Here is a 21,155-nt window from a genome sequence, read left to right as displayed (position 1 = left end):
ACATTTGCCGCCATCTACTTCCTTATGTCTGAAACACAGGCTTCCAGGGAGGGCAATTTTGGGGCTTCACCATGTTTCATCGAAATGTACAGCTCTGTATTGTCCGCATACCAGTGAAAGTTAACCTTATGTTTCCGAATGACATCACAAAGAGGTAAAATATATAGTGAAAACAATAGTGGTCCTAAAATGGAACCTTGAACACCGAAATGTACAGTTGATTTGTAGAAAGACAAACCATCCACAGAGACAAACTGATATCTTTCTGACAGATAAGATCTAAACCAGGCCAGAACTTGTCCGTGTAGACCAATTTTGGTTTCCAATCTCGGCAATAGAATATGGCGATTGATGGTATCAAAAGTAGCACAAAGGTCTAGGAGCACGAGGACAAATGCAGAGCCTCGGTCTGACGCCACTAAAAAGTCATTTACTACCTTCACACGTGCAGTCTCAGTGCTATGATGGAGTCTAAAACCAGACTGAAGTGGTTCGTATACATTGTTTGTCTTCAGGAAGGCAGCTTTTTAAAAATGTTTTGAGAGGATTGGTAGATTCAATATAGGCCGATTTCATTTTTAAAAATATTTTCTGGGTCAAGGTTAGGCTTTTTCAAGAGGCTTTATTACTGCCACTTTTAGTGAGTTTGGTACACATCCGGTGAATAAGGGGCTGTTTATTATGTTCAACATAGGAGGGCCAAGCACAGGAAGCAGATCTTTCAGTAGTTTAGTTGGAATAGGGTCCAGTATGCAACTTAGGTTTAGAGGCCATGATTATTTTCATCATTGTGTCAAGAGATATAGTACTAAAACACTTCAGTGGCTCTCTTGATCCTAGGTCCTGGCAGAGTTGTGCAGACTCAGGACAACTGAGCTTTGGAGAAATACGCAGATTTAAAGATGGAGTCCATCATTTGCTTTCTAATGATCATGATCTTTCGTTAAAGATATTTATGAATTTATCACTGCTGAAGTGAAAGACATCCTCTCTTGGGGAATGCTGCTTTTTAGTTAGCTTTGCGACAGTATCAATAGGATGATCGAGCAGCGGCGAGGGCTCTTCGATACTGCACGGTACTGTCTTTCCAAGCTAGTCTGAAGACTTCCAGTTTGGTGTTGCTCCAATTCCGTTCCAATTTTCTGGAAGCTTGCTTCAGTGCTCGGGTATTTTCTGTATACCAGGGAGCTAGTTTCTTGTGACAAATGTTTTTTGTTTGTGTACCATTCAGAGGGTGAATGGTCAGGACAAAATATTTAAGTGACTTTGAACGGGGTATGGTACTAGGTGCCAGGCTCACTGGTTTGTGTCAAGAACTGCAACGCTGCTGGGGTTTTCACACTTAAGTTTCCCGTGTTTATCAAGAATTGTCCACTACCCATTGGACATCCAGCTAACTCCTTAAAAAAAAAATCCTGACCAAAGTATCACATCTTCATCTAATCATCAAAAATATGTCTGTACTTATTTGTAACCAGATGGTCTTCTCAATCACAAAACCAGTTTCCAACCAGAAAATCGTCATTAAGATATCATGTGCCAAATTTTGCACACTGGGATGGGAATCTGATAGAGAGCGGGTAGGAGAAAGGTAGAGAGCGACTGTGTGAGGGAGTCAAATACACCTTTCAAACCAATACGTTTTTCCACCAACTATTGCCGACTTTTCTTTATATCTGAAAGCTATTGCCGGCAACAAAGCCTGTACTCCCCCCCCCCCCCCCCCCCCCCCCCCGGCAACCGACCTAGTCATGATTGTGCTAAAGTTCTGCATACGGCTTAGTATGAACATAGTCGTGAATCTTATTGGAATTAAGTAAGTCAGTGCTGAAACTGCTGTGTTGTGGGCGGGCTTCCACACAATCTGTCCTCTCTAACTGCCACCCTTCTAATGGGCTGATATATTGATCTTTAGCCAGGAGAGCGATTGGGGGAGAGATGGACAGAGGGGTACAGTTAAATTTAAAGAGCTGAGAGAATGGAGAGATGCCATGAGATGGATACAGTTGAGAGAACCGAAAGAGGGAATGAAGAAAAGTGCTTCCTCTCCTTTTGAAAGGTACTGTATAAAAGCTATAACAACTGAAGTCCCGATTCACCAATAGCCTTATTTGTCATTTTAAAAACACTTCTCAAACAAATTGTGCTATTGTGTCAAAGGACTTCATGACAAGTAGCGCTAGTCAGTCAAATACTCCCTTTGTTTGTTGGGTGTTAGCTAATAACTACTCAAGCCCAGTTTGAACTATAAACAAATTATATTTCCTCCAACCATATGAGCGCTGGGTTGTGTTCATTAGGTCATGCAACGGAAAAGGTTTTCAAACCAAATGCAATATTTCTTATTGGGCAAGTCCAGGTACTCCCTCCCTGTTTCGGTCTGTTTTCTTCCATTTTAATAAACACAATCCAGGCATATAGAGTTGGCAACCGATGTTGAGGCAGCGTTGCCAGGAGACTGTATCCATTAGCCTCTCCTCAAAATGTCCCTAGATTTTGGCAACCACTCACCCCACCCACTTTACATTTCTTACAGCTTCAACGTTTATGCTGCTCTTTTCTGCCCACTTTCCTCCATAGAAAATGTTTAAATGAGAATGACATGATCAAAACATGCAATTTAATATGAGATTGTGATCAACAATGCATTTACAACTCATATAACATGTCCATATGAATTGACAAGGCATTGATTATGTCATCATTGGAAGTGGTCCCCTCAGTGTAAATTGGTAATGCATTTCTCCGCTATTACATGTGAAGTTGCAGTCATCTTATTTCAACATATTTGTGAATATTTGATTTCTGGTATTTATGGAATATTATTAGCCTGTGCTTGTCCATTTATCTAGCATGGTGTGTGTGCGTGTGTTTTTTACATTTAGTGACCTCTCCCCCAATCTTCATGGTACCAGAAAGAGCTCAAAAGTTTTCTTGATTTACTTCCTTCCATTTATTTTCTCTGTGTTAGCGTAGCGCATTGAGTGGTACAACAGAATTGAGAGAAAGAGAGGCTGGTTCTGAAACTATGAAACCTCCTCCAGTAGGCGTGATGGTGGATCATCTGAAGTGCAAAAAAACGACCGAATTTCCTGTATGAGAAAGTCTCCTCTTACGCAGCATCAGAGACCGAACCGTTGGAGAAGTTGAACGCGCTATTTTGTAAAGGCGTAATAGTTTGGTTATTACACAGTCAATTTACCCTGGTCATATAATCATATAACTAACTACTTTAGCGTTAACCTCTCAGGGAAGAACAAAACAGGCGGATATTTGAAGTACCTGCTTGACAGCTACAAGCGTTAAGCCTTTATAAGGATTTATCATACTGGAGTGGAAGGGATCCGATTCTCACCATGTCCAGAGTCGCGGATCTGTCAAAAATTCGACAAGAGAGAATGAGAGAGATTAGTTTACGGGTGAGTAGATGAATTTGGAGGCTTACTATTACTGACAAACAAGAAAAGTGAAATGCGCAGCAACCACTTTGTTCGAGAGCATCTGTACTTACAACTAATACAACTTTAAAAGTATAATGTCATTTTAGAATTGGAGACATTATCTTACATTTGGTTATAATAACGTTTAGATTGCGATCATCATTGCAGAAGCACGTAGGCAATTTTTCAGGAAGTTTGCGCAATATGGAGATGCTTTATAAAAGCAAGCGACGCGCTTTCCAATGATGTGCCTGTATGGTGAGAACTGGTCTGGGTATGCTGGAAACGGATACTGTTCATCACCTTTTTCTGTTTGGTCATGATTCCCTAGGCGCCATTATTTTGCGCATCGGCACCCAGAAGTGTTACCACATACTAGAAAGAAAACATGGTCACTGGGAGTAACAGTTTACATTTGACTGTTTTTAGGATATATTTATACAGCCTATCAGGCACGATTAAAATAACTTATGTTGGAAGTTTTGCCATTTTTGTTTCATGTAATCTTTCTGATTGGAAGAAGCATCCTTCTGTAGAGTATTTGTTAGTTTGTTCAGAATTATTTATAGATGTTATACACCATACATAGCAGGTTACAACAACAGTGCATCATGCTCTTATCATGCAAGCATGCAATATTAAAATATGACATGTTGTGTGTACCATTTTGCCTTCCTATCCTATTCGACTGATACAGCAGGTACTACTGATTCAATGAGTAATTCTGCTCTCCTGGACAGCGCTGGTCTATGGCTGCATGTTTGATTTTATCGAGATCCTGTATGCAATATCAGTATCGAATTATGTATGCATGTGTGTGTGTGCTGGTTTCAGGGAGTGAGGACTGAATGTGCCCTTAGTTTTGTTAATGTAGTGATCTTGTGTGTAAGGGAGGACTACATGCATTTGTGCTCAGTGTGTGTTTGACTATAGCAACGGTTGCCATAGAAATGCCACTCTGTTGGTGTGATATCATCTGTTTTCTCAGGCACAGTGGATGGCAGAGAACCTTGGCTTGCCAGCGCCATATAAACATCACTTTCCTACATTGGGGTGTATGTGCGCACATGTATGCCTGTGTATTCCTTTTGCATATTTATTGAACATAGTATTGGGGTCAGTGCCACCAAATCTATACACTACTACAAACTGGACAGTTAGAGGCTTGCATGGTCAACTCAAATTCAGGACACACCTATGCTTCCAGTAATTTTGCTGGTATCCTCAGTTCAAATTACACATCAACTCCATTACACTAATCAGACCTGAGTTTAAATAGTATTTGTTTTCTCTTAAATACTTTTGAGTGTTTTACAGAGCCTGCTTGGAGTGCCATATGGGTGGGGTTTGCACTTTTGGGAGTATTCTTTTGGTTTCTTTGCACCAGGCGAGGTCAAGCGATTTATGTATTTGGGGAAAAAACAAATACCATCTGAACCCAGGTCGGTCCCTAATAAAGGTTGAGAAACACTGCCCTAGTATATCAAAGTCAATATTTTTACTGAAACACTTATTACAACCCCATGCTGTTGATGTTTTAAAGCCTTTACGGGCTCTTATTTGCTTTGATAGTCCCTAGCACTCCTACACCCTTGTAATTCGAACCCTGATAAAATAGTGACGTTCCAGGTGCAATTAGTGACCAGAGTATAAACCACCATCGTCACTGTGATTCCGTATTTTATTATTTTAATTGGTATTGCTACCGGTATGTATGGTTGTGGTTGTGTTGAACTTAACCAAATGAAATAGGAATACTTCCTACAGTACAGGTGGGAGGGAGCTATTGCAATCTATAGCACACAGGGGAAACTGTAGGCGGCAATGTGTTCAAACGAGAGGGCCGAGGGCGAAGGACAATGCTCGAGAGTTAGAAATAAAGTGAGAGGGAAGGAGCGAGTGAGTGAGAAAGAGAGGGATGGATGGAGAAAGCTGGTGCGTGTGTGTGAGACGGAGGGAGGGAGAGATGGAGCATATGACTTCCCGTAGAGCGCAATGACCTGGTGCGTTACAGAGCTGTGTGTCAGGTTGAAGGTATAAAGAAAATGTCACATCAGAACCTGATCCAGAGACAGCCACACTCTCACATACACTACACACCACACATATATACACACACTCTGGCCAATATTAGACTGACTCCTCGTTATCTTTTTGTCGTTCAGGGAGACTAAACTTAAATCCACCTCGGGCTCTGCTTTGCTCCAGCATCCCTCCAGAGGAAAGAAACCAGGTTACAGGGCCACCTCAATCCACACAGCAATTACAGATCAGTCCCTAACCTGGAGGATAAGCACACACATACATGCACACACGTATTTTATGTCACCGCACATACCAACACACAGGACACATGGGTATTCTAGGAAACGCACACATAGAGGTGTGTAACATACTTTGTGTGTTTATCAGTGACTCAGTGAAGTAAGCAGGTGGAAGAGAATCAAAGGAATCGCCCCTATAGACTCCGTCTGTAATCTCATGTCTTTCTCAGTGTTATGCTCCTGACACCTTTTAATGAGAGCACAAACTAACTTCGGCTAAAACAGCATTTATAGGGAGGACAACTATAGCTGCCTGTCTCCATCACACACCATCTATTTTTTCACTCCCTGATGTATTGCTCACATTAGCACCTAAGCCAATTCTACAGCATTAGGCTGTATATTGAGAGAAGAGGAGCATGCAAAAAGGGAGAGGGGAAGTGTGCTCTTGCCTCTGACGCATCAGAAATGACTCATTCTAAACTTCGTTGGTATAGTTCTTGTTGTTTTCCTGTAAAAATGTTCGTGCTTTGCATAGCTGCATCAAAATAACATTTTGACCTTAAACAAGTGCACGAACATTGACCAACAATTAGGGACAATGCAGATGTAGAGGTTTCGAAGACCTGTTCCAGCATATCAAAGTCTGAGGTGATGATGCTAAAATGTAAAGATAGTATTGGTAAATGTTAACTTTTGAACATCACTATGCCGACTGCTGCTATTTTGAACGGGTCACTCTTGCAAAATACATTTCTCTCAATGAGAGAAACCCATATAAATAAAAAACAAAACTGTAGAAGTAGTCTCTGGATGGATTCAGAGCAGTGTTTCTCCAATCCTGCCCCTCAACTCACATTTTTGTTCTGGCCAAGCCCTAACACACAATTCAACCTGATGTGACAAATAATCTACTCATTAAGTCTCGTTTTGTCAACCAGACAATTTATCAGGTGTGTTAGTGCTGTGTGGGCTATGAGATGGTGGAAAACACCATGACGGTCATTGTCTAGACATTTACCACTTGGAAATATTATTATAATAGAGTGTTTGATTTTATAGAATGTTGTACAGTCATTTTGGCTACCGTGGGTTCCTTTTTTATTGTGACGGTCACAAGGCATCCTCCAAATTTCTTTTCAATAGCAACCTCCAAACGAGAAAAGAGACAGAAGGAAGAGCGAGTGGGAGGTAGTGAGTAAGAAGGTGGAGAAAACCGTGAAAATGAAGACCCACGTCTATTGTTTCATTATAGGCCTATGTTGTGTAACATGCTGGAGTCATCTATCTTTCTCTCTCTCATATTAACATCCTCTGCTGGTCATCGCTGTCAGAACGTTCTGACCGGTCTTGTAAATGCTCTTACTTTTACAGTGACATTTGGTTTTCAGACATACCTATACATACTGATCTAATACACAGGGAATCAAGTCTTGTGAAGTCCCTCTTTTGCAGCTGTTGACCTAGCAACAGCTCACCCTGCCCAATTTAGCCACAAAAGAGGAAGCCTTCCCTGTCTACTTCCTTTGCTGGATGACAACAGACAAAAGGCTCTGACCTGTCCACCTCATGTCAACTGTGCCATTGTATGTAATCAGTGCATTCTGCTTCTCTCCTCTTTTTTAATTTCCTTCCAGAATAAGGAGAAAGAGCGCATGAGGGAGAGGGAGAAAGAGGCACGGGACAGGGAGGCACGCTACAGCAATGGGCACCTCTTCACCTCCCTCACCGTGTCGGGGACCACCCTCTGCTCAGCATGCAACAAGAGCATCACTGCCAAGGAGGCCCTCAGCTGCCCCAGTGAGTACTACTAATGCTACTACTAATGCTACTACCACTACTAATTAAACTACTACCACACACACACACACACACACACACACACACACACACACACACACACACACATCACCCCTCTATAGTGTCCCTTAACTGACCAAGTAAGCCTTGCCTACCCACCACATCCTTCAGATACAGGCCTCAGCTACACAAAAAGAGTACCTCAGCAAACCACAAAAGCACCTCAAAAACAAACCATACCCTGTACCTCTAAAACCATAAGATGCTTTAAAATAATGCAGCATCATTTATCAGGACATACATTGTCACATCACTCTACAGTGGCAGAATATCGGGGCACTACCAAAGGGAACAATCTATACCATTCCTTTCCAACCAAATCGACCTGTTAACGCTCTGTTAAACCGGTTAACTCTCCAAACAAGCTACAACACAGTAATAAACTACAATGTGACGATCAATTCCGTTAAAATAGTTTGATTATGGACATTGATCTACATGCAGTCCGATAATGGGTGAGAGTTGGAGATGGGGAGCTTCACACCCACTCAAAAACACTGTCATCACAACCAAATTGGCCTAGAAGAGCTTCAGCCCAATGTGTTTTCATAACATTTGATTTAACTTACAATAGATTGTGCTGGAATACATTTGGTTTGGGTCTTATGCTTAGTATTTCTTTTTGAAATATGTCAATTCTAGGAATACATTTTGCCACACAGTTCACACACAAATATACATATTAATTTACGCAAGACCTGCCAAGGTGTGTCAGTCATGCGCACAGGCAAAACATTTCACGCACAAATATAGACAGTCATGCTCATGTCACACACACACACACACACTCCCTTTCCTGTTATGCTGTCAGCCGGTGCACCTCCCCTACTTCACTTTTTCTGCTGGCTAGCATTTCTTCATTGTCTTTCTCAACCAAACCTGATTCAGTTTTCCAGACAGAGGGTTGGTCACAGATAACAAACATACCCTGTGTAGTGTCAGGACTGCATTCCCCTGTTCAGATAATAGTCCCGGTGTTGTGTCAGAACTGTGCAATCTGTGCTGGCCCTGCACCAAGCTCTTTTCTGATATCCCACATTAACATAGCCAGGCGCTAACTCAGTTCCTTGCAGGTTCTTCCTATTTTGCGGGGGAGTTAAAGAGCAAAGGTCACTCTTTTTGTTTTAGTCTTACAACGTTGTTCTAATTCCTATTACTCAATTATGAAATATGGAAATGAGTTCCCGGTAACATTTAGGGGTTGGGAAAAATGTCCTGAATACCATGGATGCTAGAACACTCAACGTTGTTTGGCTTGATTTCACAGCACCAAATCAAACCTGTGAATATAAGTAATAGCAAAAACAGTCTTCACTCAAAATATTGTTTTAAAAGATCTCACAGGGAGTCATGATTGCCCTTTTCAGTGTGTAAGTCCAGATTTAGGTCAGTTAAGGGTGGGCGGTGGAGGGGCAGTGGAACTGGGTTAGAGGGTTCCAAAACAGCCCTGGGTCTCCTCCCCTCCAGCAGTTACCTAAACCCTTACTTCCGGTTCACAAACCCTGTACAGGAAGTCAAAGTTATTTGAAACAATGGCCACAACCAAGGCAGGGGGGAGAAAGATCGGGGGATGCTCACCATATATTCAGTGTCTCCATATTCGATATGACATAAAACAGAGGAACAGAATGAGGGACAAAATATCTATATAGGGGGACAGTGAGAGTGAGAGGAGAGAGAGAGAAAATAGTTGAGTTGAGTCTTGTGCGTTTCTTTTTCTCACAGCTTGTAGTGTCACCATCCACAACCGCTGTCGAGACACGTTGCCCAACTGTGCCAAAATGAAACAGAGGGTAAGAGATGATAAATACTGAGTAAATATATAATGTATATCATTTCAACATTAGACTGGTGCCTTTCCATGACACACACAATTATGGGAATTGCACAAGAAATACACATGAATGAATTAATAAGGATATTTGCCTTTTGATATGCTATCTGTATATATTGTAACCTTTTTCTACTACATTTACAAGTGTGTAATAATAAGTGCCGTGGTATATGATATTGAACTGTATTCTGTAACCACAGCAACAGAAGATGGCTCTCATGAGGAACAATTCAGCTCTGCAGAACGTGACCCTTCGTACCAAAAGTGAGTACATGCAAACACACAAACGTGCGCACGTAGGCACACACGCTACACATTTCGAATTCTTTATTACGTACGAGAAGGGAAAATTATTTGTCACTATTGGACTAGAATGTAATAACAATGTCAGTTTTGCAATTGAGCATGAGTTGCTATGGTTTCACTTTTAAACCCCTTAATTGCATCTGTGGAGACTCCTTTTCCACTTAGTTTTCCTTTTCAACTATTCCACTATATTTCTCTTCCCTCTTCTTCCTCTTCCTCCTATTCCTCTTCCCCCCCTCCTCCTATATCTACTCCTTGTTAGCCCCCATGATGAGGGAACGCCCCAGCTCAGCCATCTACCACTCTGACAACCTTCGCCAATCCCTGCTGGGCTCGCGCCGTGGACGCTCCGGTCTTTCCCTCTCCAAGAGCGTCTCCACCAATAATATTACAGGGTGAGCCCCGCCGCCACCTGCTCATTGGCCAAAACAGAAAAAGAAGGGGGAGGGTACGAGAGAAACCTCAGGCAATCTTGTCATTGACATAAATAGTGACATCATGCCTATATGTCTGCCACATATACACTTTTCATAGTAGAAATGAAAGTCCCACACACAGTGTGTGTGTGTGTTACAGTGCATTTGGAAAGTATTCAGACCCCTTCCCTTTTTCCACATTTTGTTGCCTTACAGCCTTATTCTAAAATTGATTATTTTTTTCTCATCAATCTATACACAATACTCCACAATGACAAAGCAAAACGAGGTTTTTAGAAATGTTTGCAAACGGCAAAAAACATACCTTATTTACATAAGTATTCAGACCCTTTGATATGAGACAAGAAATTGAGCTCGGGTGCATCCTATTTCCTTTGATCATCCTTGAGATGTTTCTACAACTTGATTGGAGCCCACCTGTGGTATATTCAATTGATTGGACATGATTTGGAAAGGTACACACCTGTCTATGTAAGGTCCCACAGTTGACAGTGTATGTCAGAGCAAAAACCAAGCAATGAGGTCTAAGGAATTGTCCGTAGAGCTCTGAGAAAGGATAGTGTCTAGGCACAGATCTGGGGAAGAGTACCAAAGAACACAGTGGCCTCCATCATTCTTAAATGGAAAAAGTTTGGAACCATCAAGACTCTTCTTAGAGCTGGCCACCTGGTCAAACTGAGCAAACGGGGGAGAAGGGCCTTGGTCAGGGAAGTTACCAAGAACCCCATGGTCACTCTGCAAGAGCTCCAGAGTTCCTCTGTGCAGATGGGGAAACCTTCCAGAAGGACAACCATCTCTGCCACACTCCACCAATCACGCCTTTTATGGAAGCCACTCATTAGTGAAAGACACATTACAGCCAAGACACAATGCAGGAGTGGCTTTGGGACAAGTCTCTGAATGTCCCAGCCAGAGCCCGAATGTCTCTGGAGAAACCTGAACCTGAACCTCCCCATCCAACCTGACAGAGTTTGAGAGGATCTTCAAAACGAATGGGAGAAACTCCCCAAATACAGGTGTGCCAGGCTTGTAGCGTCATACGCAGGAAGACTTGAGGCTATAATCGCTGGCAAAGGTGCTTCAACAAAGTACTGAGTGAAGGGTCTGAATACTCATGTAAATATTCTATTTCAGTTATTTTTTTAAATACACATTTGCTAAATAATCTAAACTGTCATTGTGGGGTGTTGTGTGAAGATTTATGAGGGGGGGTAAACAAATTATTATCAATTTAACGTAACAAAATGTGGAAAAAGTCAAGGGGTCGGAATACTTTCCAAAGTGTGTTTGTGTGTGGGGTTTTATCAGTTTTGGGTTGATCTTACACAGTTCAGACATGTATAATAACTGTCAGCAGTTGGTGATAGAGGAGCAGTGGCAGATTCCAGTCTACTGAATGTGTGAACTAACATGTTTATCTACACATGACATGTGCCTCATCTGTATGTGTGTGTGTGTCTTAGGACATAAGCATGAATGATAATATTCACAGTGGCTTGTACATTGGTGTGTTTTGTGAATTTGTACCATTGTAAACATGTGTGTCCCTGTGTATCCCAATGCATGGATGGGTGTGCGTGCGCGTGTATTTCATCTGTGTGATTTGTATCTATATCACCGTTTTTGTTTTGTATTTTCTGTGTGCTCATACATATTTATGTTGATGGTTTCTGTGTGTGTATACTGTACCTGCATGTGTATATTATACATGTTTCTTGGTGCATGTGTATATATATGTGTGTGTTTTTGTCCGTGTGTGTGTGTGTGTGTGTGTGTGTGTGTGTGTGTGTGTGTGTCCACGTCCTTGCCTCTACATAGGAACCTGAATGATGACTCTCCCTTGGGGCTGCGCAGGATCCTGTCCCAGTCCACAGACTCGCTCAACTTCAGGAACAGAGCCATGTCCATGGAGTCGCTCAACGATGAGGGTAAGACAGTGATATGGTTGTGCCTTCCTGGGATTGAATGTGGGCTATTTGTGCTCTGTATTTGCTATTGATCTTAAGTCTAGGCGCACAGATTGTGTAGCTTATGCAAGTCTGTGTCTGGGACAAGGTTGCATCCGTTATGTAGGGAAAGACTCAGGGATTCGGAAAATAACCTAAAATGGATATTGGCAACTGTCATGTCCATGTCTACCTTGAAAGTGATAAGAAAAAAACGATAGATTGTTAGGAGCAACTTTAGAACTGTGAACATTTGAGGCATTGATGGTCTCTTTTTGTCCATTTGTTGTTTACGCTGGATGAATGTTTTTTCCTCTCTCAGGGGAAGAGTACTACACCTCCATGCTGGAGGAAATGGAGATTGAGGGGCGGGATTTTGAGGCGGACTCATGGAGCATGGCGGTGGACTCGGGCTACCTGCAGACGCATCGCAAAGACATCATCAAGCGGCAGGACGTCATCTATGGTGAGAGCAGTGACATGCACTTGAACTTCTTTCCCTTTGTGGTGAAAAGGCCATGGGCTGGGCAACGAAAAAGTGGCAACTGGAGGGTGCTACTTCTTTCAGATGGCCACATTCGACTACTGTTGTGCCCTTGAGCAAGGTACCTAACCCCGACATAGCTCCAGGGGTGCAGCTGACCCTGTGCGTCCTCCCAAATTGTCATGTGTGTTATACGTGTTTCTGGCAGGTTATGAACAGAGCAAAATATGAATGTTTTTTTCGCCAGATGTTACATAATCGACTCTTTCTTTGCGTTTCTGTCTTCCTCAGAGTTGATCCAGACAGAGCTGCACCATGTGCGGACGCTGCGCATCATGGAGAGGGTGTTCCGCCAGGGCATGCTGGAGGAGGTGCAGCTTGAGCCGGGCGTGGTGCACGCCATCTTCCCCTGCCTCGACCGTCTCACCGCTATACATGCCCGCTTCCTGGCACAGCTGCTCACCCGGCGCAACCACAGCCTACAGCCTGGCAGCACCTACAACTTCACTATCCATCAGCTGGGAGATGTGCTACTGGAACAGGTAGAAAGACATGGGAATTATACCCACTGCCTTATGTAACTGACTTGCCTAGTTAAATAAAGGTTAAGAATAATTACAAAATAAAATATGTGATCTATACATTTACCATCCTAGTGGATCATTCATTCTTTTCAAAACCTATCTGGCCTTTATTGTCATACGTAATCTTAACTACACTGTACAAACAGAGGAGTATGGTCCTCCCCTGGTTCCTCTCGAGGTTTCTTCCTTCTAGGGAGTTTATCTTAGCCACTCTGCTTTTGATTGGTCTTTGGGGTCTAGGCCAGGGTACTTTAAGTAGATTTGATTTGATTGATTGATTGACGGATTGTTTCTCTCAGTTCTCGGGCCAGTGTGCTGACGAGATGAGGAAGACCTACGCTGAGTTCTGCAGCCGCCACCTGAAGGCTGTCAAGCTGTACAAGGAGCTGCTGGCCAGAGACAAGCGGTTCCAGTACTTCATACGGGTAAGACCGAGGGAGAGAGAAAAACAAGAGATGTGACTTTGACATTTTTTTTACTTCTGAAACTTTTTTGGAATGTTTTGGCAATATTCACAGAATGTATTTCATGTCAATAAAAACATTGAATTGAGATGGGGATAGAGTGAACAACTGAGACCGAGGGAGAGCTTTTGTGTTTATGTAATTTTTTTGTCACCACTACTGAAGTCTTACTTGTGATGATCATGCTATTTGGTAGTTTCATATTCCTTAGCAGAGTGAGAGAGGGGGCACAGAGAAAGAACAATAGGCCAATGGAAATGTTCGTGTGCACGCACTTTTTCTATTGTAAATGGTATGTTTTATCTCCTATTTAGATTTAAAGCTCTTCAAGCTAGTTTTGAGGGTGTGTCATTCATATCAATTGATATCTCCATAATTCCGGTGGAAAAAAATGATTTGCTCTTGATTGCGTTACAAAACACAAATTTGTTGTTTTCCATCGATCTTTCTGTTTGCCGCCTTTCCTGTTTTTCCTCACCTCTTTTTGTCTTGTTCATATTCATGTCTTCCTTTCTCCTGCTGTTTCACTCTTTCCCTCTCACTCTCTCACTCTCTCTTTCACACTAACTCTATCTTTCCCTCTCACTCTCTCACTCTCTCTTTCACACTATCTTTCCATCTCACTCTCTCGCGCTCTCTTTCACACTAACTCTATCTTTCCCTCTCACTTTCTCTCCCTTCTGTCTCATCTTTAATCTCTCTTTCCCGCTCTCTATTCAGCGGGTGTGTCGGGGTCACCTGTTGCGTCGCCATGGCGTCCAGGAGTGCATCCTGTTGGTCACTCAGCGTATCACCAAGTACCCCGTACTCATCCAGCGTATCCTTGACAACACCAAGGGTGAGAACAAGACCCCGTGAATAAAGCAAATGGAACCAGGAACGAGGGTGATAAGTTATGCTCACATTAGAATTAAATATATTGTTGGGGGAAGCTAAATATAACGTGGGGTATTAAAAATATAGCCAAACTATGCCAGCTTTTTATATCATGAGACGAGGTTCCTCAGAACTAACTAAAAGCAGGGTTTAAAGGCAATGACTGAGCACGGTAAAAAAACAGCACTACTATTAATGTCTAACCCCCTTATAACCCTCTCTCTTTCTCGCTCCCTTAACCAGACAATGAAGAGGAGGCCTCCTGTCTGGCCCAGTCTCTGACTCAGATCAGGGAGCTACTCACCTCAGTGGACCAGCAGGTGCTTTCCTCCTCTATTAATCAATTTATAGTTTGATTTACTCAGGTTATTACTGAGATCAATTCTGACATGAACTAACACCTGTTAGTCAGATTAAAATAAAGGACGCCATTTTGACTTGCCACACTATCTATAAACCCGTCCTTTTACTATGTCCATGAGAAAGTGGCAATTACATTGTGCAGAAAATACATTGCACACTGACACTATTGTGAACCAGGTTTGTGTTCATTAGGGCAGGGGTTCCCCTTGGGGGGGGCCCTTCCAGGATTGGGGAACATCCTGCACCATGTCTATTTCTATGGGCACAAGCACTGTTCATGACACAAACTGTTCACACCCCTCATGTTGGTGGAGAGAATTTTGCAGGTTTAAAGCTTTTTTTCAGCAATTCTACACATTTTGTCATGGGGTGCACAGAAAAGTGTTAAGATTTCCCTTCACTGGAACTAAGGGGCCTAGCCCAAACCATGAAAAACAGCCCCAGACCATTATTCCTTCTCCACCAAACTTTACAGTTGACACTATGCTTTGGGGCAGGTAGCATTCTCCTGGCATCCACCATACCCAGATTCGTCCTTCGGACTGCCAGGTGGTGAAGTGTGATTAATCAATCCAGAGAACGTGTTTCCACTGCTTTACACCACTCCAGCCGAAACTTGGCATTGCACATGGTGATCTTAGGCTTGTGTGCGGCTGCTCGGCTATGGAAGCCCATTTCATGAAGCTCGCACAGAACAGTTCTTGTGCTGACGTTATTCAGAACTCGGCTGTCCCGTTCTGTGAGCTTGTGTGGCCTACCACTTCGCGGCTGAGCCGTTGTTGCTCCTAGATGTTTCCACTTCAAAATAACAGCACTTACAGTTGACCAGTACAGCTGTAGCAGGGCAGAAATTTGACAAACTGACATGCTGAAATAGCTGAATATACTAATTTGATGGGGTGGCCACATACTTTTCTGTATATATATAGTGTATATTATTACATTTTATGCCGACCCCTCGCACCCACCACAGTTTGGGAACCACTGCATTAGGGCATGTAAATGGATGATTCTCATTGGACAAGTCCAGGTAGTCCCTCCCTGTTTAAGTCCATTTGCTTCCATTCAGTGCCTAATGAACATGACCCTGCTGTCCAGGTGATGGAGCTTGAGCGGACCCAGAGGCTGCAGGAGATCCGGGCCAGGCTGGACCCTCGCGCCGAGGCCAAGGTGAGGGACGGTGGCCTGTTCAGAGGAGGAGAGTTGCTCCGCAGGAGACTCATCCATGAGGGAATGCTGCTCTGGAAAACCCCTGGGTCCAGGCTCAAAGGTGTGTGTCTGTGTGTGGTGAAGGGTCTGTATGTGTGGCTGAGGACAGGCTATTTGTAATGGCTTGAGTGGAATGGATGTATTAACAGTATCAAACACATGGAAACCAGCCTCCATTAGCTTAATTTGTCACAGAAGTTTGTAGGTGATGGAACTATCCCCAAAACATGTTGTTTAACCATGTTTTAAAGGAGGTTTCTATTTTGTGTGCGTGTGCATGCGTGTGTGTTTAGATGTGCAGGTCCTGCTGATGACAGACATCCTAGTGTTCCTACAGGAGAAAGACCAGAGGTTCATCTTCCCTTGTCTAGTAAGTACAAACACACACACACACGCACATACACACACACACACACACACGCGCGCGCTTACACTCTCTCTCTCTCTCACTCACACAATGACAAACAAAAACACTTGTGTGTGTGTGTATATAGAGACTTGTTTTGTCACAATTTAATATACCGTATGGGGACGTCAGGGAATATAGCAGCTCTCCTTCTTTCTCTCCTCTCTCCCTCTTTGCAGGACAAGTCTCCGGTCCTCTCCCTGCAGAACCTCATGATTAGGGAGATAGCCAATCAGGAGCGAGGGCTCTTCCTCATCAGTGACTCCTCTCCTCCGGAGATGTATGAGGTCCATGCTGCCTCGAAAGATGACAAGAACACCTGGATACGCCTCATACAACACACTGTCAGGAGGTACAGACAGACAGACAGACCAGTCATATACATACACACACCACTCATATATACACACACACCACTCATATATACACACACACCACTCATATACAGTGCCTTGCGAAAGTATTCGGCCCCCTTGAACTTTGCAACCTTTTGCCGCATTTCAGGCTTCAAACATAAAGATATAAAACTGTATTTTTTTGTGAAGAATCAACAACAAGTGGGACACAATCATGAAGTGGATCAACATTTATTGGATATTTCAAACTTTTTTAACAAATCAAAAACTGAAAAATTGGGCGTGCAAAATTATTCAGCCCCTTTACTTTCAGTGCAGCAAACTCTCTCCAGAAGTTCAGTGAGGATCTCTGAATGATCCAATGTTGACCTAAATGACTAATGATGATAAATACAATCCACCTGTGTGTAATCAAGTCTCCGTATAAATGCACCTGCACTGTGATAGTCTCAGAGGTCCGTTAAAAGCACAGAGAGCATCATGAAGAACAAGGAACACACCAGGTAGGTCCGAGATACTTGTGTGAAGAAGTTTAAAGCCGGATTTGGATACAAAAAGATTTCCCAAGCTTTAAACATCCCAAGGAGCACTGTGCAAGCGATAATATTGAAATGGAAGGAGTATCAGACCACTGCAAATCTACCAAGACCTGGCCGTCCCTCTAAACTTTCAGCTCATACAAGGAGAAGACTGATCAGAGATGCAGCCAAGAGGCCCATGATCACTCTGGATGAACTGCAGAGATCTACAGCTGAGGTGGGAGACTCTGTCCATAGGACAACAATCAGTCGTATATTGCACAAATCTGGCCTTTATGGAAGAGTGGCAAGAAGAAAGCCATTTCTTAAAGATATCCATAAAAAGTGGCGTTTAAAGTTTGCCACAAGCCACCTGGGAGACACACCAAACATGTGGAAGAAGGTGCTCTGGTCAGATGAAAGCAAAATTGAACTTTTTGGCAACAATGCAAAACGTTATGTTTGGCGTAAAAGCAACACAGCTCATCACACTGAACACACCATCCCCACTGTCAAACATGGTGGTGGCAGCATCATGGTTTGGGCCTGCTTCAGCAGGGACAGGGAAGATGGTTAAAATTGATGGGAAGATGGATGGAGCCAAATACAGGACCATTCTGGAAGAAAACCTGATGGAGTCTGCAAAAGACCTGAGACTGGGACGGAGATTTGTCTTCCAACAAGACAATGATCCAAAACATAAAGCAAAATCTACAATGGAATGGTTCAATAATAAACATATCCAGGTGTTAGAATGGCCAAGTCAAAGTCCAGACCTGAATCCAATCGAGAATCTGTGGAAAGAACTGAAAACTGCTGTTCACAAATGCTCTCCATCCAACCTCACTGAGCTCAAGATGTTTTGCAAGGAGGAATGGGAAAAAATGTCAGTCTCTCGATGTGCAAAACTGATAGAGACATACCCCAAGCGACTTACAGCTGTAATCGCAGCAAAAGGTGGCGCTACAAAGTATTAACTTAAGGGGGCTGAATAATTTTGCACGCCCAATTTTTCAGTTTTTGATTTGTTAAAAAAGTTTGAAATATCCAATAAATGTCGTTCCACTTCATGATTGTGTCCCACTTGTTGTTGATTCTTCACAAAAAAAATAGTTTTATATCTTTATGTTTGAAGCCTGAAATGTGGCAAAAGGTCGCAAAGTTCAAGGGGGCCGAATACTTTCGCAAGGCACTGTATACACACACACCACTCATATATACACACACACCACTCATATATACACACACACCACTCATATACTCATACACTCAAAATAAATTCTGTCTCTGCAGTTGTCCTTCCAGGGAAGAGTTCCCACTCATAGAGACTGAAGACAAGGCCCTTCTGAGACGACTGAAAGGTCAGCAATGAACACACACACACTCATACAGATCAATATGTAATGTAGAGATGGCAAGATTACGCGGACAGATACGGCAGCCCTATTACTAGATTTCCTATAACCAACAAGAACTTCTGGACCACAAATTTGACTTCCCAGACCTGAACCCTTTGTTTGGGTTACACAAAGCAGCTCCATTCATCCCGGGTGATTTACCAAAAAGATGCCGCCGAAGGAGAGCTAGGAGAGCTGTCGTTCTAGTCAGTAGAAGGACAAACCACCCTCTGCTTCCGAGTATATTACTTGCTAATATACCGTCTCTGGACAATAAGATAGACGAGCTCAGGGTGAGGATCTCCTTCCAGAAGGACACGAGATTGTAACATAATTTGTCTTACAGAGATATGGCTCTCCCCAGCTACACCTTCTCCGTCCACACAGTCTGTTTTGCTTCTCCGTATATCATGCGGACAGGAAGAAAGAACTCTCCGGGAAAAGCAAAGGTGGACGTGTATGTTTCATGATTAATAACTCATGGTGTGATTGTGGCTACGTATAAAAAATGTAAACCTTTTGTTCTCCCCATTTGGAAAACCTCTCCATCAAATGCCGATTTTGACGGTTTTTGTCATGGCCGTTTATATCCCCCCTCAAGCCGACACCACGGTGGCACTCAAGGAGCTATACAGGACTTTGAGCAAACTGGAAACCACATATCCTGAGGCCGCAGGAAAATAACCTCTCCCTCAATGTAAAAAAAACAAACAGAAGGAGCTGAATGTGGACTACAGGAGACCGAAGAGAGAGCACACCCACATCCACATCGACAGGGCCGCCATAGAGAGGGCCAAAAGCGTCAAATTCAGCATGGCCCCCCAAGACCCTCACAAACTTCTACAGATGCACCATTAAGAGCATTCTGTTGGGCTGCATCACCGCCTAGTACGGCAATTGCACCTACCTCAACCACATAGCTCTCCAGAGGGTGGTGCATTACAGGGGGCCCGCTGCCTGCCCTCCAGGACATTTACAGCACTCCATGTTGAAGGAAGTCCAAGAAGATCATCAAGGACCTCCGCCAACCGAGTCACGGTCTGTTCACCATCTTGCATACAGACAGTACATGGGCATCAAAGCCGGGTCCGAGAGACTGAAAAACGTCTATCTCCAGGCTATTTGACTGTTGAACAGCCATCACTAGCCATCTACCTGCCATACTTTGCCCTTCACCTTGAGACTTATGCACCATGTGTATAGTCATTGATCGCTGGTCACATCATATTCTGTTGTTTACTCACTGTGTACTCACCACATTAATATTCTGGATCATGTCTTGATTTTTGATTGTCTCGCAAATACAATACAAACATTCTACTGCACTGTTGGAGCTAGTAACTTAACCAATTTGCTGCACCTGCTATAAAGCCTGCAAATCTTTATACACGGCCAATAAACTTTGATGTGTTTATACCTACGTAAAATCTAAAGTGTTTGCACATAGGAACTCCATATTTCACTTCTTCTCTACACTATCCTCTCTCTTCCTTTCTACCTCCATCGTTCTCTTTATCAATCCCTTTGACCAAATCCATCCTTTCCTTTCAATCTCTCTCTCTCTCCTTTCCTCTTCGTTCCCCACCCCCCATCTTTCCCTCTACATGGGGCTTACAGTACAATGTGCAGTTCTCGCTCTGTGTGTAGGAGTATAAGTGCGAAGCCTGACTCCTACTCAGGCTCAGTGGAGGATCTCATCAAACTCAGTCTATACATCACAGGCTTTCTCTCTCTCATTTTCACTCTTGCTCTCTCTTGGTCACTCTCTCTCTCTGACTACAATCTTTCTTGCTCACTTGTACTCCTGCACTTCCCTCTCTCCCTTCTTCCCCTTCTCTCGCTATCTCTCACAATCTCTTATAGCTGACATCCAACTGAACAATGTGTGAATATGATTGCCCCCCACTTTTAAGTCGAGGTCTTGAGGAGCATCATGTCAGGTTTTCCTTCTCTCCTCTTTCCCTCTCTTTCTCCTTTTCCTTCCCTCTTTCTCTCTGCTCTTTCCCTCTTTCTCTCTACTCCATCTCTTTCCCCGCTCCGCCCCCATCCCTTCCATCTTCCTTTCTCTACCTTCATCTCTCCTTCCAGCGGACATCCAGCAGAAGGACCGGGAGGTGCTGGAGCTGCTCCAGGAGCGAGTCACCTTGTTCTCGGACCTGGCTGAGGTGACAGGGGGCCAGGAGATCATGCTGCCGGGGGGCCCCAACTCCCGGAACCTGTTCCGGGCTGACATGCCCCAGGTGCCTCTCGGCGAGAGACTGCTCACGGATGCCATCGCAGAGGGTGAGGGGTTGGTGGTGTGGGAGAAAGTGAAGAAGATAGGTAGGGTAATAGACAGAAGGATGGAGAGCAAGTTTCTCAGTTTCAAGAAAATCAGCACAAAAGCGTGATGGAATTATAATGAATTTAAG

The 21,155-nt window shown here is 43.4% G+C and overlaps 1 protein-coding gene across 6 annotated transcripts in view; it reads left to right on the top strand.

Moving 5' to 3' along the window:
• The window catches only part of LOC110488222 (rho guanine nucleotide exchange factor 2), a 67,307-nt gene that overhangs the window by 32,605 nt on the left and 13,547 nt on the right, over positions 1-21,155 (top strand). For 4 of the 6 annotated variants that reach the window (XM_036971838.1, XM_036971835.1, XM_036971840.1 and 1 more), the window contains 15 exons: positions 7,342-7,504; positions 9,290-9,357; positions 9,599-9,662; positions 9,967-10,099; positions 11,960-12,069; positions 12,410-12,553; positions 12,863-13,113; positions 13,455-13,580; positions 14,340-14,457; positions 14,739-14,815; positions 15,957-16,128; positions 16,361-16,437; positions 16,653-16,825; positions 18,641-18,708; positions 20,833-21,027. In XM_036971838.1, the coding sequence (XP_036827733.1) occupies positions 7,342-7,504; positions 9,290-9,357; positions 9,599-9,662; positions 9,967-10,099; positions 11,960-12,069; positions 12,410-12,553; positions 12,863-13,113; positions 13,455-13,580; positions 14,340-14,457; positions 14,739-14,815; positions 15,957-16,128; positions 16,361-16,437; positions 16,653-16,825; positions 18,641-18,708; positions 20,833-21,027 (1,939 nt within the window). Of the gene's footprint in view, positions 1-3,081; positions 3,420-7,341; positions 7,505-9,289; positions 9,358-9,598; positions 9,663-9,966; positions 10,100-11,959; positions 12,070-12,409; positions 12,554-12,862; positions 13,114-13,454; positions 13,581-14,339; positions 14,458-14,738; positions 14,816-15,956; positions 16,129-16,360; positions 16,438-16,652; positions 16,826-18,640; positions 18,709-20,832; positions 21,028-21,155 lie in introns of those variants that run through there. The other 2 variants (XM_036971839.1, XM_036971836.1) reach the window with 2 other exon arrangements.

This window comes from Oncorhynchus mykiss, chromosome 32 (genome assembly GCF_013265735.2).
Source record: "Oncorhynchus mykiss isolate Arlee chromosome 32, USDA_OmykA_1.1, whole genome shotgun sequence".
Classification (NCBI taxonomy): Eukaryota; Metazoa; Chordata; class Actinopteri; order Salmoniformes; family Salmonidae; genus Oncorhynchus; species Oncorhynchus mykiss.
The sequence above is the reverse complement of the archived record's forward strand: the minus strand, read 5'-3'. Positions and strand labels throughout refer to the sequence as shown.